Raw genomic sequence first — 24386 nt, forward strand, 5'->3', positions numbered from 1 at the left:
TCCAATTACATTTTTTCTAATTTCTTTCTGAGCCCTTATTGTCAGTGCTTTTAATGTTCATATTCCTATCATCAGTCTGTTTATAAGAGGTATTCTCTAAGATGATACATGTTTTCTCAATGGGAAAATATTTCTTCCTCTTCAATTTTCCAAAAGAAATTTTTTAGACTTGGATTCCACCCCCCTTAAATATTTAATAGAATTTATCGGTAAATTCTTCTGTGCATGAAATTTTCTCTATGAAAAGATTTTTAGCTATGAATTAATTTTTTTAGTAGATAAAGTGTAATTTAGGTTAGCTGTTACCTCCTGGGAGAGATATGATGGTGTGTATCAATGACTATTTCTCTAAAATGTCCACTTTATTGACATGAAACAGTCCATAATATTCTTACGCTTTTTTAATAGATGTAATATCTGTAGTGATAGTATCGCTTTGAGTCAAGATATTGATAATTTGTGTCTTCTTTCTTTATTTCTTGATCAATCTTGCTAGAGGTTTATTAATTGTATTGATTTCTCAAACAACTAGCTTTTGGTTGAATTTATTTCCTCTTTCTTTTTCTACACTCATATCTGGTTATGATACCACTGATTTTTGTCATTTATTCCTTTTGGTTACTTTGCATATAATATACTCTTCTCAATTTTTTCATGAGGAAGCTGAGGTCATTGATTGAGACCTTTTTTTCCTTTTCTAATATAGTCTTGGTACTATGCATTTCCCTTAAAATACTGTTTTAGCGTCATTCTACAAGTATTTACATGTGATATTTTACATGTGATATTAAGGTTTTTGCTAATAGTATATCAAAAACAAAACTGCTTCATAAAGCAAATTCTTCAAGATTACTTCTTGTAATAGAATTTAAATTGTATACCTGGAGATGTAGAATGGGGAGAAGAAAGTGTCTCTCTAAGAGAAAAATACTCCATTTCATTTGATAATAACTATATAAATGGTTGTGTTTCCATTTGTCTTTGACTTCTAGAAAACTTAATGCTAAATGTATAACTATTTTGTTAATAAAAATTAATTCCTGCCTATGTTTAACACTACTCCAGAAATCTACCTTCATGTGCTTTCAGTATTCTTGTTTTAAATTTATTTTGATCCTACTGTTTTTGCACATTTTCACCACAAGCTAATCTCATCTCTTTTATAAACACAGGAAGGTTATAGTTTTAAAAGAATTTTATGCTACAAAAATCAAACTTGGAACGTTTATTAGAAAATTAAGTGGGTACATTATATAAGCACTATACAATTCATACAGAAAACAACCACTAAGAGAAATACATGGAATTATTTTATAAAAATCAGAGGCACGGTTTGTCTTATATGTGATTATTTGTACCTGTATCTCTGCTCTATGGTAAGTGGTCTAAAGATAGAGACTGTATTGTATTCTTTAAATTGTCTTCATGCATGAGATAAGAATTATACTCGTTTGGATCACAGAGATCATTAAAGATGTCTAGAAGTTCTCTCTTGACTTCTTTCCTAATTAATCTTTTTTTAATTTAAAAATTATCACATGAATTAAATGTTTTTTGAATATTTTGAAATGAACAATTTAACCTACTTCTTTAAGAAAAAATGTCATTAATTCAGCATATATTTATTGAACACTACCACAAATACAACAGTATACATCCACATCTTTTCTTATTTCAGTATGCTCCAAATGTGCCAAATGTGAACAAGTTAAATCATTTGAAAACCTCTTCTTTATAAAGTTGAGAACTCTTCCCTCTTCCTAATCTATTTTCTTGAACTTTCTTGATTCTCCAGTGAAAGGGGTATTTTCCTTCTCCATTCGAGTGGAATCAGACATTGCTCCTACTGCCCAGTTGTTTGTTTACACTATTTTACCTAATGGAGAAATCGTCGCAGATACTGAGGAATTTGATATTGAAAACTGTTTTGCCAACAAGGTGGGTGTTTTGCTTAAGCCCAGTCCTTTTATCCATTTCACTTTTTGAAGTATGGAAAATAATAAAGTTATGTACATTAACAAATTGCTATGTAGTTCTCCTAAAATTTTTCTCCAAAAATCCTCTAAGGGCAGAGAATGATGCCATACCCTGAGAAGTCTACTTCACTAGACCTCTAGTGAATTGTGCCATAAACACAATTTTTTAAGTCTCCTGCTTTATCTTAAAACTTGTGTGAAATTCAGAAGCTATTTTGTTATAAACCTTTAATAGTTTGAGTTTTGAAACTAAATTTTAGTTTTGTCCCCCAATTTTTCAGTTAAAAATAATGCTTCATAAGGATGTATCAATTTTATCCCATCATACCCCCCGACGTACCTCTGTATATTACTACAAAAAGCAGTAACTTATTGTGAGTTTAAACTTTGTTCGATAATACAGAACAATGGTATATGTATTTACCTCATCTTGAGAAACATAGCCTGAGCACTCTAATAAGGACTATAGCATAAAAATATTACGTAGTTGCAAATGGAATTTTTTTATATCTCCAAAGGATATGTAGCTGTAATGAGAAGCCTACTGAGAAAAAAATAAGATTTATCTCAACAGAATTTGGTGCTGTAGTCTTAACATTAACTGATAGGATCCAATTTCAGGCATTTTTTAAAAAAATATACCTAAAAGGATGTTTTAACATGGATTTTATGGAGATTTAAAAATATACATTTATAGCAGGTGAATATTTCTTCAATGAGAATTATATTTATATTATCCGTTTTTTAATATTTGATGATCTAAGAAAAATACGCAATGGTTTCCGATATAAATTTTCAATTCCATCTTACTAAAGAATGTTATTAAACCTGAACGGGTTCAAGAAAATAGTTCTGCTCAGTTTGGACATTCTGTGTGTTTCATAGGAACCTAGAAAAAAATTCCTGCTTTGAGTTTCAGCGCCCTTGTTGCTTATCATGGACGGTTAGCTGTTCGTTAAACCTTAGAATGGCCATGTTATGCTGCAACTTTCAACATATTTTACTCATTCTACCAGTGATAGCCCTCTGGTGCAAAACATGAAAACTAGTGTAAAACCATAAAACTTCTCATATAGAAGCAAAAGTTCATGTATATATTCAATCACTTTAGGTTAAATATCTTTTAAGTTGTCATTGATCAGATGCAGAGATAAGCTATGAAAAAAAATAAGTAATTACAGATGAAGATTTATGCAGTACTTAGAAGAAAGCTGGCTATTTTTTATCTACCACAAAAAATTAGGAAATAGAGCTATTAAAGTTAAAAGTTAAAGTCCCTAGGAGTTAAACATTCTGACAGAATCATGAGCAAACACAGTGTGGGCTGAGAATGTGAGGAAAGATAGAGGTGAGTTTGAGATGTGTGTTCCTTCAAATCAATATACTTTAAATATCTTTTTCAATCTATGTTAGGATAAAGAAAAACTGTTTTCTATTCGAAATTCATATAACCCTTTCTTACATTACAAATAACAGATTTAGAATGCAGTTAGCATTAATATATCGGCTAGGTAGAAAACCAGAGGAGAGAAGGAGCAATTAGGGGGATTGTTTTATAAACTACATAAATGTCTAACCATTGTACTGTATACTTGAAACTAATTTAAAAAAATAAAAAATAAGAGATTTAGTATCTACATTAAATAGTATGTAATAGTTTAAATTGCCTAGCTTCTTAATTGAATATAAGTATGCATTAAGAATAACATTAATATAGATAAATACAAGCTCTCAAAATATGCTTTAAAATTCTTTTTAGGTTCTCATATCAGTAAAAACATTTAACGTTTTCTAATATATCCACTTCTTAGTTAATAGTATTTTCAGTTGATTATAATTCTAAATATGTCACTTGATATAGGCACTCACGAACATATTTAAATTTACTTAAATTTCAAAAATTTAAAACTAGCCTGTTTAAAATAGAATTGTCCATAAACAGTGTTTTCATGACATGTTGAACTGTAAAGATGAATACTACTGCATCTTGAGGAAAAATCAATTAATTATTTATTTTTCATATATGCCTCATAGTACATGAATCCAACCTGCTGTATTAACTCAGCAGACTGCATAACAGGAATATCACAGTTAAATCCAGCAATCCAAGCTGAATATTATTTCACTAAACACACCGACATTTTATTCCAATCCAAATCAACTTTCATGTCAGGACTCTAGAAATTTACCTGATGCTACCACAGTAATTAAATTCTAAAGTATTCTATTTTTTAATATATAATATATAATAATATATAATAATCTACTCGAGAAATGTTTATGCAAACATAAGGACAAAGCAGATTCACTTCACAATGAATTGCTCCTGGCTAATGCAGAATCAAATCTCTGAGAGAAAAAATACACAATTTTCCATTATTTTGTACTTCTTATTTTCTCAAGTAATTAACTTTTAGGATGCATATTAGATGTTTAATTTTTTAAGACCCAATAAATCTCTGATTCTGATAAACAGTACTATACGGCTTTAGAATGTCAGATAACTAAGACTGCCAATTGGAAGACACTTTAGTTGGCTGGTCTCAGAGGTGAAATGTGATATTTCACAGTACCATACAAAATACACACAATCATCTCAAAAACACTGCGTAGAGATAGGTACATGACGAAGTATGTATCTTTGTTAACACATGTGTTCTCATTCTATTTATATTTATATTTCAACTGTTATATATCTCAGAGAAACCTGAGTTAACTGGAACCACGCCTCCAGTTTATTCCAGAGATGGTTAGCTGGTAGTCCATAGGTGATTTCACCTCTCGATCCTGTTCTAAATGAATAAAGAAAAAGGACGTGTAAAAAGGACTAGTCCAAACCTGGGATAGAAGCGAGTTTTTAAAAATTTCCTGCTATAATCATATCCTCTTTACAGGTAAATCTGAGCTTCGCCTCAGCCCAGAGCCTGCCAGCTTCGGACACCAACCTGAAGGTCACAGCCACCCCTCACTCCCTCTGTGCCCTTCGTGCAGTAGACCAGAGTGTACTGCTAATGAAGCCTGAAGCTGAGCTCTCACCTCAATCGGTGAGTCCCAGTTCAGTGTTGGATATTAGAAAATGCACGTATGATAAGACCGAATTTGAAAGCTGGATGTCATAACTGCTAAGGACAAGTTCTTCAGTGTTAGGCATAATGTAGTAAGTTATGTATGAGTTAGAATTCAATTCAGTTCTACAAACGACATTGCACAAGGTGCTTTACATACATCATCTTATTTCATACTCTGTTATAATATATTCTCAGTGAAGGAGAAGTCTTGCTCACCCTACATTCCCTGTGCTAGCACAATACTTATATGTGTAAGATGCTCACATATTTTTAATGAATACTAATTCTTTAAGGTGGATATTATTACCTTGTTTTATAAATTAAAAAAAGAAAAACACAGGATAGATTAAGCACCTTTAGAAAAAATATGCCAAAAATCTATTTTAAAGGTGGTTGAACCAAATTTCATTCAATGTCACTTCTACTGTACCACATTTCAAGGTAGTATATGTAATGCTAGGCTTTTAAGTTTTTCCTAAAATTCAGGAACTTATTCATTTTAAGCATGGACAAAACAGAGTTTCTGTTCAAACTTGTCTTTTAAAGATGTCTCATAATGAAGCACTTTCAAAAAAGTGACATAGTTCACAGGCTTCAGGTCCATTTACTTATTTAACAAATATTTACTACATCTTGACTGTAGGACTGATATTGCTCTAAAAATAGGAGTTCTAATGGTAAACAATCAGATGTGGCCTTTGATCACTTTAGACTTAAAGTCTTATGAGGTATTCAAACAAACAAACAAACAAACAAACAAACAAACAAACAAACATATAATCATATAGTAGTTCTAAATTCTGATGAGTATAATGAAAGGAATAAACAAGATATTGAGATAAAGATAAAAAAGAGTTCAACAACTTTGATATAGTGATTAGAGGTCTCTTTTTAGATTGTCAGATAATGGAGAAGCAGGGGCAGGCATTACAATGAATGAAAACAACATACGCAAAGGTCCTACGATCGAACTAAATCTGGAGTGTTCTAAGAAAGAAAAAGGTAATGACCTAATATATAGTAGTGACAGAAGAATACGGTGGAGGCTATAAATGGAATGGAAGATAAATCATGATGAGTTCTGTTAGGCTGGAGTGGAGTTTGGAGTTAGCAGTAAATGCAATAAATAGTAAATCACTGAGAACTTTAAAGCAGGGGACAATTTAGATTTACCTCTAAAGAAGATCCTTTTGCTCCTGAGAGTATGAGAACAAGAATGAAAAAATGGAAACAGGAAGTTATAGTAGTAGCTCAGATAAGAAATCATGGCAGCCAGATTAGGAGGTCTGCGTGAAGTCCAGTGTGTGTTTAATGGCCTGAACGCTGTATGGCTGTGCAGGAGGCCTTACACTAGGCGCTGAGCAAAAACTGAACTGGAATTGATTTATTTCAGAGAAAAACTGCATCTAGTTTTTCCTCAAACTAAACTTGGTCCTACAATAGTAGATTTACAAAAAAAAATGAAAATAAAAAACTTGGTAAGAACTTAATCAAAAAAATAGGAAAAGGAAATTAATCAAGTAATTACAGAAATTATTTCTAGGTGATGGCATTAAAAGTGGCTTTTGTTCTCTTGTTACATTTCTCTGTATTGTCCACATATTTTGCTTTCTTTTGAAAGTAGACATTTGGACTTAGGAGACAGGTGACTTGGGTTTTATTCTTTCTCAGCCAAAATGGGCTCTGAGACTTTGATCAATTAATTTGATTTCTCTCTATATTAATTTCTTTTGTACAGCAAGAAGATTAGAATCCATAACCTTTCAATATCTCTCCATGATTCTTTATGTTGCTTTTTATAATGTTGGCATGGGAGTGTAAATAAACACCATAATCTTTTAAATCCTGGCTGGATTGAACATTATCACACTTAAAATAAACAAACAAACAAAAAAAGAGTTTTCTCATTGTTCTCTTGGTTTTGCAGATCTATAATTTGTTACCAGTAAAGAATGTCTTTAGTGTTGGAGATGGAGGTTTCATGAATGAAGATGGTGAAAGATGCATAAATGCAGAAGACATAAATTACAACGGAATCATTTACACGCCAAAGCAGATCATGGAGGATGATGATGTTTACAGTATCTTTGAGGTAGTTCTTCCTGAAAACATAACCAAAACTGATTTTTAAGTCTTTGTTAAGATGGAGAATAAATGGACTTCTAAGCTCTAGAATCTAATCCTGCCCTGCCCCCAACAAAACTGTAGTTAACAGCACTATATTGAAATTTCAGAGGTACAGCGAATTTTGTACGTATACAGATATTTGATCATGAGTTTCCCTGGCACTTTAGACAGCAAGTGGTATACTTTTAGGGCCCACGATCTTATCTACGCTGATTCGAAAGCTAATTACCACTGTCATATTCTCCTCTCAGTGATTCACGGAAATCCCAATATGTGAAAAAAAAAACATTTTTTATAGTGCCTCTGACACTTCTGAAAAAGTGAGTACCTCATTGGCAGACGTTATTCAGTCATTTGCACAATAAATACATGTTGGTTGACTGAATATATCAAGTACAATACTTGAGCCATCACCTTTAGTGCAGTAAAATTTCAGGAAAACTGAAAGTCACCTTTCATAAAGAAAGGATTTCCAAGATTTAGAGTAGAAATGTTAGTGTGCTTTAGCTATGTTAGATAAAATGTCTATCTTTAGGATTAGCTACAAGTAGGAAGAGTTATGAAAGTGGGCTTTTTCCAGGTTATGAGGCTAAATCTGATCACTAACAAAAAGAAGTAAAAAGTCTCAGTATACCTTGAGGAAAACATAACTCACTATTTCAAGGTGTACAACTTAGCTGAGAGCAATTTAAATCTCCCACTTCTGAAACCTCCAGAATCGTAAATGAGCTGGTGGTGGAAAGATAGAAAGAGGACTTTTTAGGTTTCTTAGCTCATTGTTTCATTGTTAAACATTTCTTTCTTCTTTCTCCCTATTCCTTCTCACTACCACCACCGAGCACTGTGCTCAGAGTCCCACGATTTCCCATGTACTCTGAGATGGCACAGAAAGTGGTATTTACCTGTGACTATTGAAGAAAGAAGAAGATGGAAACAGGTGGCTTCTAGGAATCAGACTGCTGTGGGCGTCTGCAGTGTGTTTTGGATGCAGAGATTCAAGATAGTTAAAAAAAAAGACTGACAAAGAGAAGAGGAAAGGATAAATATCACACACACACACACACACACACACACACACACACACAGAGGATGAGTTGAGCATAGCTATTCAGGGAAAGGACTATTTTCCAAAAACACAAACAAAGTAAAGTTTACTAAGAATATGAAAAAAATTCCAATATGCAATCTTGTAATTTCAGATGAAAAGGAACAAAAAAATTATTCTCTGCAATAAAGCTATGATGTATGTATGCGTGTACATGCATATAGAGAGAGATAGATAAAGATATGCACGGTATATATGAATATATATTTTATTTGCTTTGGCAGGGTGGAGAAAGGGAAGAAAACATTCAAGGCTAACATACTCAGTTTCCTGGATACAAAAGATAATTAAAACGGCATGAGCTTACAGCAGGCAAAATTCAGAAATAAGAATCAGTAGTGAGTTCTAATCCCAACTACCATTCACTAACTGGATAAACTGGACTTTCTGTGATTTTATTTTTGCATTTATGAAATAGCTTTCTTTTCTATCATGTGGAATTTTCATGATGATTTTATGAGCCATATGTACAATAGTGAAAGTGTAATATAAATGTAATAAAGTCTTCCAATTTCAAGATTGGATCACCAATATGCTCTAATAATTAATTTTCTTCCAGTCTGAAGGATTAAATATTTTTACCAACTCAAAAATCCACAAGCCACATTTTTGTCAGCGGCCTCTGCTATATAACCAAATGCCTGTGGGCTATGTTCTTGAAGGTAAGATTTATTTGTTTGATAGAATAATAGAAAATATTGTTATATTATATTTCTGTTGTAAATATAAAATAGAATAATAGAAAAGAAAGACTGTTTTACTGGGTTGAGTTGGGATAAAAAGCTATTTTTTCTAAGTATTGAATGTTATAACTCTCCAGCAACTTTTGGGTAAATTTTCTTCAAATAACATTTTTACCCTAATAAATAGGATTTTTTTTTTTTAGCAATCATTCTCTCTCTCTCTCTCTCTCTCTCTCTCTCTCTCTCTCTCTCTCTCAAATCAAAATTGACTGATTTTTGTCCTAGCCTTTAATAGTCTTGCTACTTCAGAGTCTCCTTAACTACTATGAATTCAATACTTAAATTAATCAGGATAAGATAGTACAAACAAACCTCCACATCTCAATGACTAAGCATATAACAGTTTATTTTTTGCTCACACAAAAACTGCTCGTGAGTCCAGTAGCTCTCCAGAACAGCTTCCTATTAATCATAAATCAGAGATATCCATTCTACTTTCATCTTGTCATTCTATCATCTCCAAAGGGCCTTTCAAAGCTACTACCACAAGGGAGAGAAGTAAATGTGCACATGACTTTTATGGCCAGCAGAAGAAGTGGTATATATCATATGCACTATAGTTGCAAGAGAGATTGAGAAATGTGGAATATATGGATATTAACTGTTTCCGTCATATTCTTTTATGGAAATCAAAGTGGTTTTGATATATTGAACAAAATAGAATAATTCACCTTCTGGCAGATATACTACTAGTCTTTGTAGGATTCAAGTATACCTGGTGATGAAGAAAGTTGAAAAGATTCTAAGTCTGAGAATTCTTTTCTACTACTATCAGGCCTAGAGAAATTTCTTTCTGCATATGTGGATGCCTACTAATTCTGCTTTCTAAAAAGAAATGTAGAGATATAAAGTGTTCTTTTTTTTTAATTTAATAAAGTAGAATTTATTTATCTGGGAAGACGATGAATAAAGTTCTAGTTGAAAACAGAGGAGTGAATAAAAATATTCCCTCAACAGATAGAAAATTCTGTATAGTGAAAAAGAACACCGTGCTAAGAGCAAAGGGACACGTTTGCATCATACTCCTATCTGGCGTGACATACATGAGTTTAAAACTTGCAGATTCCTTTACCCTTTCAAAGGCTCAAGTTCTTCATATCTAAAGTCAGAATGACACCACCAAAGTCACTGAGATGTTGTGAGCATAAAATGAAAAAATATAATTATGACATACATGAATTGTAATAGCATGTTCTCTGTTTAAAAAACTGAAATGCACTATTAGTTTATTGCCATATCCTTCTTAATACCAAATGAATATTTTCTTTCCAATCTTAAGAGAAAGCATGTTAATAAAAAGAACACTTAAAACATAGTACCATCGTTATATCTTTATCCCAAATATTCTATACTCTACAAATTTTCATTTATTTGTCACCTATTCATCCTTTCCTTTTTATTTTCAGTTATATCACTGTAGTTCTGTCCCAAATTACTTAAAAATAATTTACCTTCTTTGCCTCTAGTTTTTCTCTACTTCAATCTGGCTCATCTATTGTGAAAGGCATATCACCCTTAAACATTACTTTTAACATGTACTTATTTCTCATACATAGTCACTACTTCCAGAATTCACAGAATTATGGTACTTAAGGTTTTAAAAGAGCATGTCCAATTCTATTATTATATATGCAATATATATTTATATTTATATATTGTATATGCTGTCCTCATATCTTCTAATGTCTGTAGTATCACTTTTTAATCAAGCTACCTCCTGCTTTAATAGATTTAATTTATTGGTGTTAATCTTCATGATGTTTTATTATATAATTATGCCTACTATTTACTCAACTATGTTAAACACACCACTGAAATAGACATTCTACTCCAGAGGGGTAAGTTTTTCACAATCGCCTCGGAGCATCTCTTCAAATCTCAGTGTGCATACTTGCATAACCATTTTCTTGCAGTGCCTTCTCCATTCTCCTGTTTCTTATCCTTCAATGATCATCTTACGTTCTACTTTGGTAAAGTCTTTTCTGGTCAATCTGAAGTTCATCTTTTGTTCTTTATTGAGTTTTTGCTGTCTATAACATATATTTTACTATATCCTATTGTTCAGGTCTCTAGATCTTATGTATTGTTAAATAAAATAAACCATTCCTGAAATTCTCTTCCTGTAGCTACTGGTCATTCCTCTTTTTTAAATTCTCACCACAAATTGAGAACACGTGATCGTCATTTCAGTGTAAAGGCAATATTTGGTGTATTAAATTACTCTTTATTCTTTCTTCCACCAGTTGAATAATCAACTTAGAGAGAGCTACATTTGTTTTCATTTCTAGAAAAAAATACATTTACCTCTAAACTATTTGAAGAAGAAATAGGATTAACCTTCCTATACGACAAATAAATAAATGAACAAAGTAAAAAGCTTGTAGCTTAAACTGTTCCAATAATAAACATTCCCTGAGCAAATGACCTTATTTTACTTGATAAATAAGACAATTATTAAAAAAACTAATGATAAAAATGAGGTTTATATTGAGCCCTGCACATTGTCTTTTCACACCAGATCGAGTCGCCTTACCTGCGGCACCTGGTATAGCATCTTATCCTTCTATGATGATAAGAGAAGACTTTTCAGTTGAGAAAGTAAAAGAGACAGTCCGGAAGTATTTCCCTGAAACCTGGATCTGGGACTTGGTGCCACTTGAGTAAGTTGTGTATTGCCTGGAATTTAATTTAGAAAAAGATTTAAATTTTCCTCTTTGGTTTTAGTGTTATTTATCCTTGGTTTCTGATCTTTTCATTTCTGCTCTGCTTTTTTCTGGTTTGTAGTTCATTTATCTCATAGTTAAACAATGCATTTTTTTTTTCTAATTTGCTCCTGAGATACCTAAAATACTAGACAGCAGGAAGCTACCCTCATCTCTAAAAAGAAAAGAAAAACTTTCAGAGACCTCATTAATAGTGGCAAACATTATATCAAGTTAACATTTACTTAGGTCACTAAGTTATCATGTTTTAGGATCAGCTATGGTCCACGCTAAAAAAGAAATTCATTCACTTTCCTACTCTTTTTCTTTTCGCTAGTTTATCAGGTAGCAGTGAGCTGGCAATGAAGGTCCCTGACACCATTACAGAGTGGAAGGCCAGCGCATTCTGCTTGTCTGGAACAACAGGGCTTGGCCTCTCCCCCATCATCTCTCTTCAAGTCTTCCAGCCCTTCTTCCTAGAACTCACTCTTCCCTACTCTGTGGTGCGAGGAGAAGTCTTTGTACTCAAAGCCACTGTGTTCAACTATTTGTCCTACTGCATTCGGGTAAGGGCTTTTCTCTAGAAGGGAGCAAAAGCAGAAGGAAGGGACACAATCACCATTTGTTACCTAAGTATCCTAGGTAATCTCCCAGTAAAGCATAACAGAATATGATGCAACCTAATTTTGGAATGGACTAGGTACTAAAAGCAAAATTACTTGATGGGTTCAAGGTGGTAAGGTTATATTCATTTGGGACTCTATATTATCTGTCTATTACTAAATTCAGATATTATTTACACCTGATTACTTCAGTTTTTCACTCTAAGAAAAATATCTCCTCTTTGTGTTGGCACAAGCCTAAAACTTGAGCATTAATCCTAATTTCGACTAGTTTTTCAGTTCCCTTACTGAAAACATCTAAACAACAAAGTATTTGACAGGATTTACCTTGTTTGAACAATTTCTCAAATCATCTCAATTAGTATGTATTGTCCCTTCAAGCTCATTCCTCTATTACTGACCCTCTGCCTGTGATCTTTCTCATACTTGTGGATGGGTGTGGGGGACAGGTCAGCGTGCAGCTCGAAGACTCTTCTGCCTACTTGGCTGTCCCAGTTGAGAAGAATGAAGAATCTCTCTGTGTCTGTGGAAATGGGCGGAAAACTTTATCCTGGGCTGTGACCCCAAAGTCACTGGGTGAGTCCTAAAGTTGTTGACAAATCCAACTTCTTATGTTGTAATGATTTGCTTTCATCTCTGAGCCAGATATATGTTTTTTCTCCTCTAACAATGATCAGTCAAAAAAAAAAAAAAAACCATTACATAAATTGGGGAAATTTAAAAAGGAAAAAAAAAATCAATAGAGAATCGCTATTTAATTCCTTAAGAATCTTATTCCCCAGGAAAGGTGAATTTCACAGCTACTGCAGAAGCCTTGCAGTCTCAGGAACTGTGTGACAATGAGGCACCTAAAGTCCCAGCCCTTGGGCAGAAGGATACTGTAGTCAAGCCCTTACTAGTTGAGGTATGCGGGTATACTTTCTTAAAATCTTATTATATAATATGTGTGTGACAGGGGTGTTTAATTTTCAAAAATATGGATGTATCCACAAGTCAATTTTTTACTAACATTTTCTCTACTTTAAAGTGATTGATTTTTCTCTTACATACTCAGTATCATTTTACTTTTTTTAAAAAAATGTAAAGCCTGAAGGAATAGAAAAAGAAGAAACTTTCAACACAGTCCTCTGTGCATCAGGTAAGTGTCAAAAATAGATGAAATCCTATGTTAAGCCACTTGCCAAAGTATATGGTTGTAGAATGCGATTTGGGACATGTTGTCCTCTGAGAAAAAATAAAATTATATACTTTCCCATGTACAATCTAAGGATATTTGATGAACTTTTCCTTGATGAAGACATAAAGAAGTTATAAGGCTTACCTAGAAGCTCTTGGCAATTAATGAGGATGAAATTGATTAACAGTAGGACAGGATTCTTGCCTATACAAAACCAAGCTTCCCAAAACTCTCTAAATGATTTTAATAATATTACAATATCTGTGTAAAACTAGTACTATTTATTATTCAATTATAGTTTAAAAAGTAAGAAATATGTATTCATGTTTGTTTGTTTGTTTAAACAAGTTATTTTAAGAACCACTTCAGGTGTAACTGCTCTCGGAATACATCCAGCATGCTCTGATGTCTGGAGTCTTTTCACTTTCTGTTCCTTTTTCTTGGAAGTCTCTTCACCTAGATATCTATAAATCTTATTCTCTGACTTATTTAAAGTTTCCAATCACCTATGATTTTGTATCAATGAGCTATTTAGTAGAGTCCTCTCTTTACACCCTGCACTTCCTGATTTGTCTTCTTATTAGCGCACCTATATGAACATATACTCTGCTTTAATTCTCTCCACAGATCTTAACATCTATTATACTAAATATTTAATAAATATTTATTAATATCTATTAAAATTAAAATTCCAGGAAGTCAGGAAATGTGTTTTGAAAATTGCTTTATCTTTGCACTTAAAACAGAACCTGTATATCGCATGTTAATTTCTACTACTAGAATTATTTTTAAATCACATTTATTCCATAATATGTAGAAATTAACATGAAGAGAAGGAAATAAAAATACCGAAAGGTATGCACATAAAGAAATCTTTAGAAATTTAGCACAAATACATAGGATTAATATGAACTGCACTATGAGATGAATTAAGGCTTTAGGAGAAACTTGGATTGTATTAAAGAAATTACATAATGACCAAGAGAAATGAGAGACTAGGTCTTGATCACATAGAGGAAAACATTTAAACAAAAATAAAACATTTATCTTGCTTTTTCCTTCCCTTATATACATATGTGTTTTCTTTCATTAGAAACTGGAGTACCTGAAAAGTTGTCACTAAAAGTACCTTCAAATGTGGTTGAAGGATCTGCCAGGGCAACATATTCAGTTTTGGGTGAGTCTCCCGGACCAAAGGAAGCAGCTGTTCATCTCCATAATTCTAGTGGATGAAGCCTCATCATTCATGGCTAATGAAGTCACTGACTCTAGACACAGGATTGAGAATAAGAGCACCGAGCTAAGGATTGCATCATTTGTTGGTCAGAAAGGGTGTTAAATAGATGTGACTGACATATATAGAGAGATAGATATAAACAGATATCTTGATGTACTCAAAAAAGTATGAAGGGTCACTTCTCTGTTTTTATCTTCAAGAGACTTAGTATGTAGTGATACTTCCTAATAGATTTGGAAATCGTTCATTTTTACCAGACAAGTTGCTCATCAGAAAAGATGTATCCTGCTATTCAGTTTTTTCTCTGTCTTTTTTTTTTTTACATTCTTGAAACATCTCCTTTATTTTTCTCATGTTTTTCTTTTTTCTATTTCTTGTTTTTCTTCACCTTTTATTTTTTTTGTCTTCCCCTTTACAAATGAGTTGACCTCTCACTTAGCTAGTAATCTATCTTCCTATCCCAACATAACCCAGCTCTGACTTCTTCTGATTTTTCTATATTTTTCATTCCTAAGGTGATATACTAAGCTCCGCAATGCAAAATCTTCAGAATCTTCTCCAGATGCCTTACGGTTGTGGAGAGCAAAATATGGTCCTTTTTGTCCCTAACATCTATGTTCTGAACTATCTGAATGAGACACAACAGCTGACAGAGAAGGTCAAGTCCAAAGCCATCGGCCACCTCATCAGCGGTAAGAGGTTATCCCAATAGGAGAAACCTTAATTGACTTTCTAAATATTTTCTTCATTGAATTCAAATTCATATCCCTCTGGTTAAGATTTAATAATTATTGTTGCTGTAATAGCCAATAAAATGGTATCATCAAGTCTTAGAGATTCCTTAATAAAATAGCAGTTTTCCTATGACTCCTAAACAAGTTTTGAAGAAAGTTACTCTCAAATATCTCTGCTATTTCATAAAGTTATGAAAACTTCCTCCTCAGGGTACCAAAGACAGTTGAATTATAAGCACAACGATGGTTCATACAGCACCTTTGGGGATCATGATGGTAGAAGCCAGGGAAACACTTGGTAAGATACTTACTTCCATATGCTCTCCGTAGATCTATCATATTTCAGAATTCTGGAATTAGCTATTCTCTGACGCCTAGAGCTCTTTCACAGAAATCTGTTATCTTTTAAAAACCCATATGTGTATGATCTCACCATTCATTGATGAAAGCTTACCTGCTCTGATAGCAGAGTGGATAGCAGTAAAATAAAGATCTCTCGAAATGGAAATATAAAGCAGAAAGCATCATAATGTGAAATAATCAAGGAAGAAGCTTTATACACTGTGCATTCAGAAGGAAGATGAAATGGGCATAAAGATACCATGAAGTAGTAAAATCACGAAAATAAAAGTTTTTGGTTGTGGGAAGGCTTAAGGCTCCAACATTTCATGAGGGGAGAAAAAAAGTGAAAAGCATCAACCCTGGAGAAGCCAATAACTTTGAGAGATTTAAAAAACAGACTCAGATATTTGCTGGACAAACAAGAGACTATTTAGTTATTCAAGTATCATTTCCCCACCAATTCCTCCCAACAATTTCCTTCACCGAATTATGAAAACCAACACCTGGAGGCAGTGCCTAAGTGAGCTTTAAAAGTGAGATGGTCCTCAAATATCAGTTTCTTCTTTGTTGGACAGGCTCACTGCATTTGTGCTCAAGTCCTTTTCTCAAGCCCGATCATATATCTTTGTGGAGGACTCACACATCCTGAATTCCCTCACCTGGCTCTCACAGAAGCAAAAGGAAAATGGTTGTTTCCAGCACTCTGGATCACTGCTAAACAATGCTATTAAGGTGATGATGCCTTTAATATGGTTCTGGTTCCTAAAGAGGGTGATACGTAAGAGCGGTGATGCTCTTGTTTATTCCTCGAGTCCTGGTGACATAGTTTTGAGGAAGGATGGTAAACACTAAAGCTTCTGATCTAGCAAAAAAATTAATCAGTTTTTGTTGAATGAAAATACTGCATCGTGCAAAACAAAAACAAAAACAAAACCTAATATATTACTAAAAGTTAGGGAAAGGGATTTGGGACAGATTCAAGAATTTTAGGGTGGAGGAAGAAGGAGGAAAAGCAATAATTTTTCTTGAGAAAAGATGCTTTCTAGTGAAGATGCCTAAGAGGAAATGTAGAGCTAGCCAAGTCTGGCTAATGAATATTGTAGTGTTTGATTGTCTCTGCCTCTGATCCTTACAGGGTGGAGTAGATGATGAGGTAACGCTCTCTGCCTACATCACCATTGCTCTGCTGGAGATGCCACTGCCTGTCACTGTAAGTACTAGCACATTCCCTGTACCTGCCTCTCACAAATATCAGGGGAAAAAAATCATGGAACTATGAATCTCTGAGGAAAAGGACTTGTGGTTTTCATTATTAATTTTGATATATATCACTGAAACATAAAGGTCTATATCCTTTTGGAAGCTGCAGAGGAAATTATTTTCTGGTTCACACTGTGAGGTAACACAGGCACACAGGAGCTTTTAATCAAGGGTTAGCTTGGGGACAGTTTACTCACCTGGTTCTGCTCTCTTAAGATCTCCTTTCATCTTTATAGCACCCGGTTGTCCGCAATGCTCTCTTCTGCCTGGAAAGTGCCTGGGGATCCATCTCAGAGACCCAGGGAAGTCTTGTCTATACCAAGGCATTGTTAGCCTATGCCTTTGCCCTAGCAGGAAACCATGCCAAGCGAAGTGCACTGCTTAAGTCACTGGACAAAGAGGCTGTGAAAGAAGGTAAGAGAGGCTACTGCAAAATTTACTTCCAAAATTCACCAGTTATCGGAAGAAGTGAGAGGATCTAGTAAACGCACACCTGTAATTATGATTATGTTTACTATATTATTATACAATGATTACATTATATCATTATTATATTATACTATATTATTATGAGATAAGAGAAATTATCATCGACTAAACACAAATTCTCTAGGTAACATAGATCACTTTATCAATTTATACCTTATCTACTCTATAGAGCCCAACGTCTAACATTACACAAGACACGGTGTGATTTGCTGGAATATTAATTTACTTTCTTGGCAAAAAATTGCTTGATTGGTGATTACTTAATATTTTTACTTCATTTACATCAATTCACTACTTGAGCTCTAATTATAATGATCATTCACGAATTAGGTTTTGAAGTCATTCTCTAAGCTTAAGAGTACGTGTTCTTTCATTTCAAAGAGGACTCAACCCACTGGCAACGTCCCGGGAAACTTCAAGAAGTTAAGTCATTCTATTATCAACCCCGGGCTCCTTCTGCTGAAGTGGAGATGACATCTTACTTGCTCCTTGCCTATCTAACTCCCCAGCCTGCCCCATCTTCAAAAGACCTGATTGTAGCCTCACGTATTGTGAAATGGATCACTAAGCAACAAAACCCCAATGGAGGCTTCTCCTCCACTCAGGTATGTGGACAGACTCTAGGAAGAAAATTAAATATATTATTACACACATAGACACAACCATAATCTAGGAGTTAAATAATCAAATGGTGTTTCTAATTCATACTTTCCTCCATCACGATAAAGGTTCCAGCCTCACTATTTTATATATGGATTATTGCCGTGCACTTTGTACAGTCTCTTATATCTTCTCTCCTTCATGGACCATCAACTGTAAAGTAGATCAATAATCCTAAAGCAATGCTCTTAAAAAATTCCTTCCCTCATAATGTAAATCATTTTTTCATCCAAAGACTAAAATTACCTGATATTTTACCCAACATATATCCTATCCACAGTAAATATGAATATTGCTATCTATTTAGGCTGATCCTTCACTTTTTCCGGAATTGGCTCATTCTCTTTTCTATTTCTTCACTTATAATATTTCCCACCCTGTTACCCCTTGATGTCTCTCTTCTGTCTATATAAAATTTTCTCACTATTCAGAGTAATCATATATCTCACCTTCACAATCTTCTCTTCCTCATCTAGCTACAATTTCTTCCCCTTCTCTGAATTTTTATAAGAAATATTGTTACATAGTTTATAAATTATTGAAATAGCTTTTGCTTTGTGACAAATATTTGAGTCTTATTTCCATATGTATATTGTAAACCACTTGAATGAGGAAACTTCCCTCCAGAGTACCTAGAATAGTTCACGATTAATAACCATGTGAACTGAAATTCATTTAACGAATTGTGTTTATGGCTAAATAACTCTGAGAGAGAAAGTAGTGTTGATACGGTTTATATCTAGTATGATTTTTTTACCTTCCTCCTGTGATTTCTGCACTCATCTTTTTTAGGATACGGTGGTAGCTCTCCAAGCACTATCCAAATATGGAGCAGCAACTTTCACTAAAAGGGAGAAAGCAGCTATAGTCACTGTCAAGTCTTCAAAGAACTTCTCAGAAGAATTTCTAGTAGATAATGCCAATCGCCTATTGCTTCAGGAGGTCCCATTGTCAGAGATTCCAGGGGAGTACAACACAAAGGTGTCGGGGTCAGGATGTGTACATCTCCAGGTGAGGCAGCCACGGTTTAGGGGATGCTGCAAATGGGAGAAAAAGTCAAAAGAATTAGATTTGAATTTCAAAATTAAAAAGAAATGTATAATAAGGGGAAGCATGAATCAATGAGAAGAGATTGACTATTTGAGTGCAAAAATAAAGGATTTTGTTCAATGTTTTTTTAGACATCCCTGAGATATAACATCCTGCCCAAGAAGGAAGGGAAACTTCCCTTCGATCTGCATGTTCACACTCTTCCCAAGAATTGCGATGGAATAGATTCTCACAGGAAATTCCAGATTCACATCAATATTAGGTAAATCCTAATTGTTAACAGAACTTATATGGAATATGACAAACTAATTTTCTTGTGTGTGGAAACTCCACTGTCCAAAGTCACACATAATAAATATGGAATTTTTGCAATATTTATTAACAAAAAAAAATTACTGAAAAGCTTTAACATTGAGAATATGATGGTTCCATACATGCAGAATGTGATTTCACAGTGATGAAAACCACCATAGCAAAAGCGAATAGAGTAGATGGAGAAGCTGAGTGGTTGTCAGGGATAGGAAATGCTAGAAATAAAAGAGAAGGGAAGATTTCTATGTTGAATTCCAAAGAATTTTTTTTAATGCTTTGTCCCTCTGTCTTGACTTCATAGTTATACTGGGGAACGTCCTAGCTCAAACATGGTCATTGTCGACGTGAAGATGGTATCAGGCTTCATACCTGTGAAACCATCAGTGAAAGAGGTAAACCCTAAATCCCTTACAGATAGCAGAAAGCAAAGTCACGATAAATGTTGCTATTTGTGCTTGTCAATTTTCTTTTGTTGATTCGGTTTTCAAGAGTTGTACTCCCTCAAACTTGCTTTTCTAGAGTGTGTTTCCATCACCTTAATAGTGGGTATCATTGTTATGTGGTCTCAAGTATAAAACATAAGTGATAAATATGGCTAATAATGTTCCAGCAGGCCCTGAAACATCTGGGTATGTGGAGTGTTATTGAATTATCTTTCAACTATGTATATATATATATATACGTATATATATATACACACACAATATATATATATACACGCACACACGTATATGTATAAATATACACATATATATGAATAATATATCATATATATGTATATGTAACATATATAAAAATATACGATATATTCTCCACTTTTTTCTTTTTATGTATAGTTGGAAAACAATTATTTATTTATATTATATATAATTACATATTATATATAATATAAATAATTATATATAATTATATGTACTGTTATATAATGTTATGTAATTATGTCAAAATTATATATAATATAGAGGGTTTAATAAATATTACTCTTATCATTACACTTATTGTTATTACTATTATTCTTGAAGAAATCAAAAGTAGCAGTTTGAATGTTTCTGAGCAGTCATTTAGATCATAAATACCTAAAAACTGCTCTCAGGCTGAACTTTCTCATCCCATATGTCTCATTTATCCCCCTGGTCAATAGCTCCAAGCCAGGCCTCAGATTGAAAGGACTGAAGTGAACACCAACCATGTACTGATTTACTTTGACAAGGTAAGATTCACTGTGACCCTGCTAGATCTGGGAGAACTTCTAAAGGTTCTAACAAATGAATTCAAATTCCAAATAGTGTTTTTCATATACACAAGTGAAGGAAAAGAAAATAGCTACAGAGGGAAATGAAGCAGAACTGATCAATAAGGCTCAATTTACTATGTTTGACTCGCCACAAAATTGTCTCTTTTGCCTTTCTTCTATCTACCATTGAGTGTGTTATGCAAGTCTCAAAATGTCTTATTCTTTCCATGGGCTTTGGTACAAATGGATAGCATAACTATGGGGTCTGATAATATCTTAAGAAGAAAAAATGATTACTAGCAACAAAGTCAGTCTTTTATTCCAATCCAGTTTTTATTTCTCTCCAGATAACCAAAGAAGCCCTGAGTTTTTCCTTCTCAGTGGAACAGGACATCCAAGTAGGGAATTTAAAACCAGCTACAGTAAAAGCCTATGATTATTATGAGACAGGTGAGTGAGATTCAGACATACTAAACTTTGAAATGAAAAACATGACTAACCTAGTAAAAGGTCACCTTAACTAAAACAAAATTCCATGATTTTTCACTGGAAGAAAAAGTGAGTTTATGGTCACTGGATAATCATGTGCTTGCACATTAACCCCTCATCTACCCTCTAAATAAATCTTAGAGCCATTCTTATAAATTGATCTTAAAGCATTAAGGAAATTAGTTCTTTCTAAATTCTCTTAGAAAGTTGTTTGTTCTGGACTGAATTTTTTCAGGAAGATAAGAAGGGTAACAATGACTAAAAAATCACATCTTATTACTGATGTGTGTGATATAAAACCTAAAATTAGATCTATTTTTGACTTGTGCCTTGGATAGTCTAACAAAATTTGGTAATCGTTATAATATATCAGGACTCATTTACTCATGATTTTGAACTAGAAATAGCATCATAGCATGCTGGTAGTATTAAAACTCTACTCCTTCTTAGACTAAGGAAAGGTTCAGAAAAGGAGGTACCATGAGAAAAACACAGCTGTGAAAAAGGGCTCTACAGTGTCCTATAGATACAGTTTCCATATGTGAAATCTGACTCTTAATTCTGTATCCAAGACCAATTTTTCTCTTACTCTCCCCACACCCCAAACCCAAACGGCTTAGTACAGAAGTCATTTTTTTTTTGCTCTCTGTGTTTACACTCTCTTAGTTTAAATCATACCGTTTACTTACAATTAATTGTTCATGTTCTTATTACTGAATGCCTTCACTCTTTCTATCTCATCATTCTGTGTTTCAGAGGAATTCACCATTGAAGAGTACAGTGCTCCTTGCAGTACTGGTAAAGTATAAACAGTAAAATCTAAAGCCAACGTAAAGAAAATAAACATCTGTTGCCTTCATTAAGCTGCTTCTTTAGTATATCCTTACTATACTATTAAAAAAAAAAAAAGCCTGGTGTGTAATTTATGATGTAAACTATTTCAAATGTATTATAGAGTTTCTCTGTAGAAAAGTGCAGGTGTCTGGGGAGACTTGTTTGAAGATGAATTCAGAAATTTGCAACATATAAGAACCAAATTATCTAATATTTAGTTTACATTCTATACCCAGTGGCAATACATTTATCACCCATGACCTTTCTAGGATGCTTCTAAACTTTATTAGTTAGGGTCAGGAAACCTTTCATTGTAATTATCCGTATAGCACAGCATAAGAATGTTTATTGGTCAACAGGGATCGTCTTTGACAATAGAAGGCCTGCTGTGAAACCTGAGGTTCTCCACTTTAAAATATTTTAAAAACTAAGAACAGCCTTATCACTAAAAATAATTAAAATCTATTAAGTTCAAATATTTATAATCAAAATATATTTAAAAATTCCTTTAGTAAATCACAGAATTTCCCTAATATTTCTACCATTTATTTTACTATTTAGAACTTGAACATGGAAATGCTTGAAAATGGAAACTTATGGACCTCACTCATCAAATGAATTTCTTCAGAAATGAAGAGCAAAGACTTATCAGAAGAGAAGTTAATGAGAGAAAGAAAGAACAGCAATTGGAAATAAATAAAATTTGTATGTTGAGTAAATTTATGACATTTACAACTCTATCTTTTCTTTTGTTCTTCATCAAATTTATATTTCCCTGCTGAAATATGTATCCAGTCCTTATAGTGTTTTTTAAAACATTAAAAAAAGCTATATAAAGAAGTGCACTCAAAAACACTATAGATAAAAATGAAATTGCAAAATATGCTCAAGCAACCCACCAGAAGGTAGGAAAAAGAAATGTTTTTAAATGTCAAAACAACTAGAATGTTCGTCAATAAGTGAATGGTTAAACTAACCATAGTATATTCATATCATGTAATACTATTCAGTAATAAAAAGGAGCAAACTATTGATATACACAACAACTTGGATGGATCTCAAAAACATGTTAAGTGAAAGTAAAGCCAATTTCAAAAGATTAGACTGTCTAATTTCTTTTTATTTTATTAAATTTATTAAGGTGACATTAGTTAATAAAATTGTATAGCTTTCAAGAATACAATTCTATAACGCATCATCTGTATACTACATTGTGTGTTTTGTATAATATTCTTGAAATGACAATATTACAGAAATGGAAAATAAATTACTGATTTCAAGGGATAATGAATGATAGCACAAGGGAGAAGGATGTGAGCATAATGGGTAACATTAGAGAGATCTCTGTGGTGATAAAACCTTGTATGTGTGAGAACGAAAGTCCAGGTTCAAGTTTTAACATTTAATTCCACCTCAAATTATTTTGTTGTTTGCTATGTAGTGAGTGGGAATCTAAGTTGACCTTTCTTCTCATATAGTTTTCTAAATGTCCCATTATCACCTATCTACCAATTATATATTTTCCTGCTAATAAACAGTGACTTTGTTACCACAAATTATCATACATTCTAAGGCTTGCTTCTGAGTGATTTATTCTATTCCATTAATTAGCTAGTCTATATTTCACAGTACTAAAATATTTGAATTACTATAGCTTAGTAAAATATTTTAATAAGTATTATGGCCAGTCCTTCCATGCTTCTGTTTTCATCTTTTTTTTTCTGCAATAATAAGCTCATTATTTATTCCAGGTAAAACATTGAGATCTACTTATCAAGTTAATTATCCCTGTAGTCATACTAGGTATTGTTTAGTATTGCATTGAATATGAATGAATTTGTAATGATTGAGAAGGTCATTTTACAAAATTTATCCTTTTCTATTCAGACATATTTCATTTTCATTTACTCGATGCATATGAAGTAAATTCTAATTCTGACTCAATGTCTGAATGTTGACTGAACTACAAAGTTAAAATTAAAGATTAACTTAATGGACATATATAGTATAGTAAGATAAGCTGAAAACATAAAACAATATATACATGGAGACAAATTTAAAGATATGAACAAAAAATAAAATTACAAGGTAATGAAACATTAAAACAAAAATTCTCATTTGTTAATAAAAACCATTAAAAGATTTTAAGCAAGAAAATATTTCAGATTTGCATTATGAGGGTCCATCTTCCAATAATAGGAAGAAGAAAGCAAGTTTTTGCTGA

The 24386-nt window shown here is 33.1% G+C and overlaps 1 protein-coding gene across 1 annotated transcript in view; it reads left to right on the top strand.

The window, feature by feature from the left end:
• LOC107501660 (pregnancy zone protein-like) overlaps positions 1–23241 on the top strand; it is a 38741-nt gene extending 15500 nt beyond the window's left edge. Inside the window, exons 14-36 of the mRNA XM_016128044.2 lie at positions 1796–1938; positions 4871–5020; positions 6972–7136; positions 8836–8938; positions 11538–11679; positions 12059–12287; positions 12794–12920; positions 13127–13248; positions 13431–13482; positions 14615–14698; positions 15274–15450; positions 15703–15790; positions 16410–16566; positions 16970–17044; positions 17331–17508; positions 17965–18188; positions 19036–19254; positions 19425–19555; positions 19907–19997; positions 20747–20815; positions 21187–21289; positions 22085–22126; positions 22724–23241. Coding sequence (XP_015983530.2) covers positions 1796–1938; positions 4871–5020; positions 6972–7136; positions 8836–8938; positions 11538–11679; positions 12059–12287; positions 12794–12920; positions 13127–13248; positions 13431–13482; positions 14615–14698; positions 15274–15450; positions 15703–15790; positions 16410–16566; positions 16970–17044; positions 17331–17508; positions 17965–18188; positions 19036–19254; positions 19425–19555; positions 19907–19997; positions 20747–20815; positions 21187–21289; positions 22085–22126; positions 22724–22746 — 2894 coding nt within the window. The 3' untranslated portion in view covers positions 22747–23241. The remainder of the gene's footprint in view (positions 1–1795; positions 1939–4870; positions 5021–6971; positions 7137–8835; positions 8939–11537; positions 11680–12058; positions 12288–12793; positions 12921–13126; positions 13249–13430; positions 13483–14614; positions 14699–15273; positions 15451–15702; positions 15791–16409; positions 16567–16969; positions 17045–17330; positions 17509–17964; positions 18189–19035; positions 19255–19424; positions 19556–19906; positions 19998–20746; positions 20816–21186; positions 21290–22084; positions 22127–22723) is intronic.
• Positions 23242–24386: the final 1145 nt, after the last annotated feature.

This window comes from Rousettus aegyptiacus, unplaced genomic scaffold, assembly GCF_014176215.1.
Source record: "Rousettus aegyptiacus isolate mRouAeg1 unplaced genomic scaffold, mRouAeg1.p scaffold_m13_p_2, whole genome shotgun sequence".
Taxonomy (NCBI): domain Eukaryota; kingdom Metazoa; phylum Chordata; class Mammalia; order Chiroptera; family Pteropodidae; genus Rousettus; species Rousettus aegyptiacus.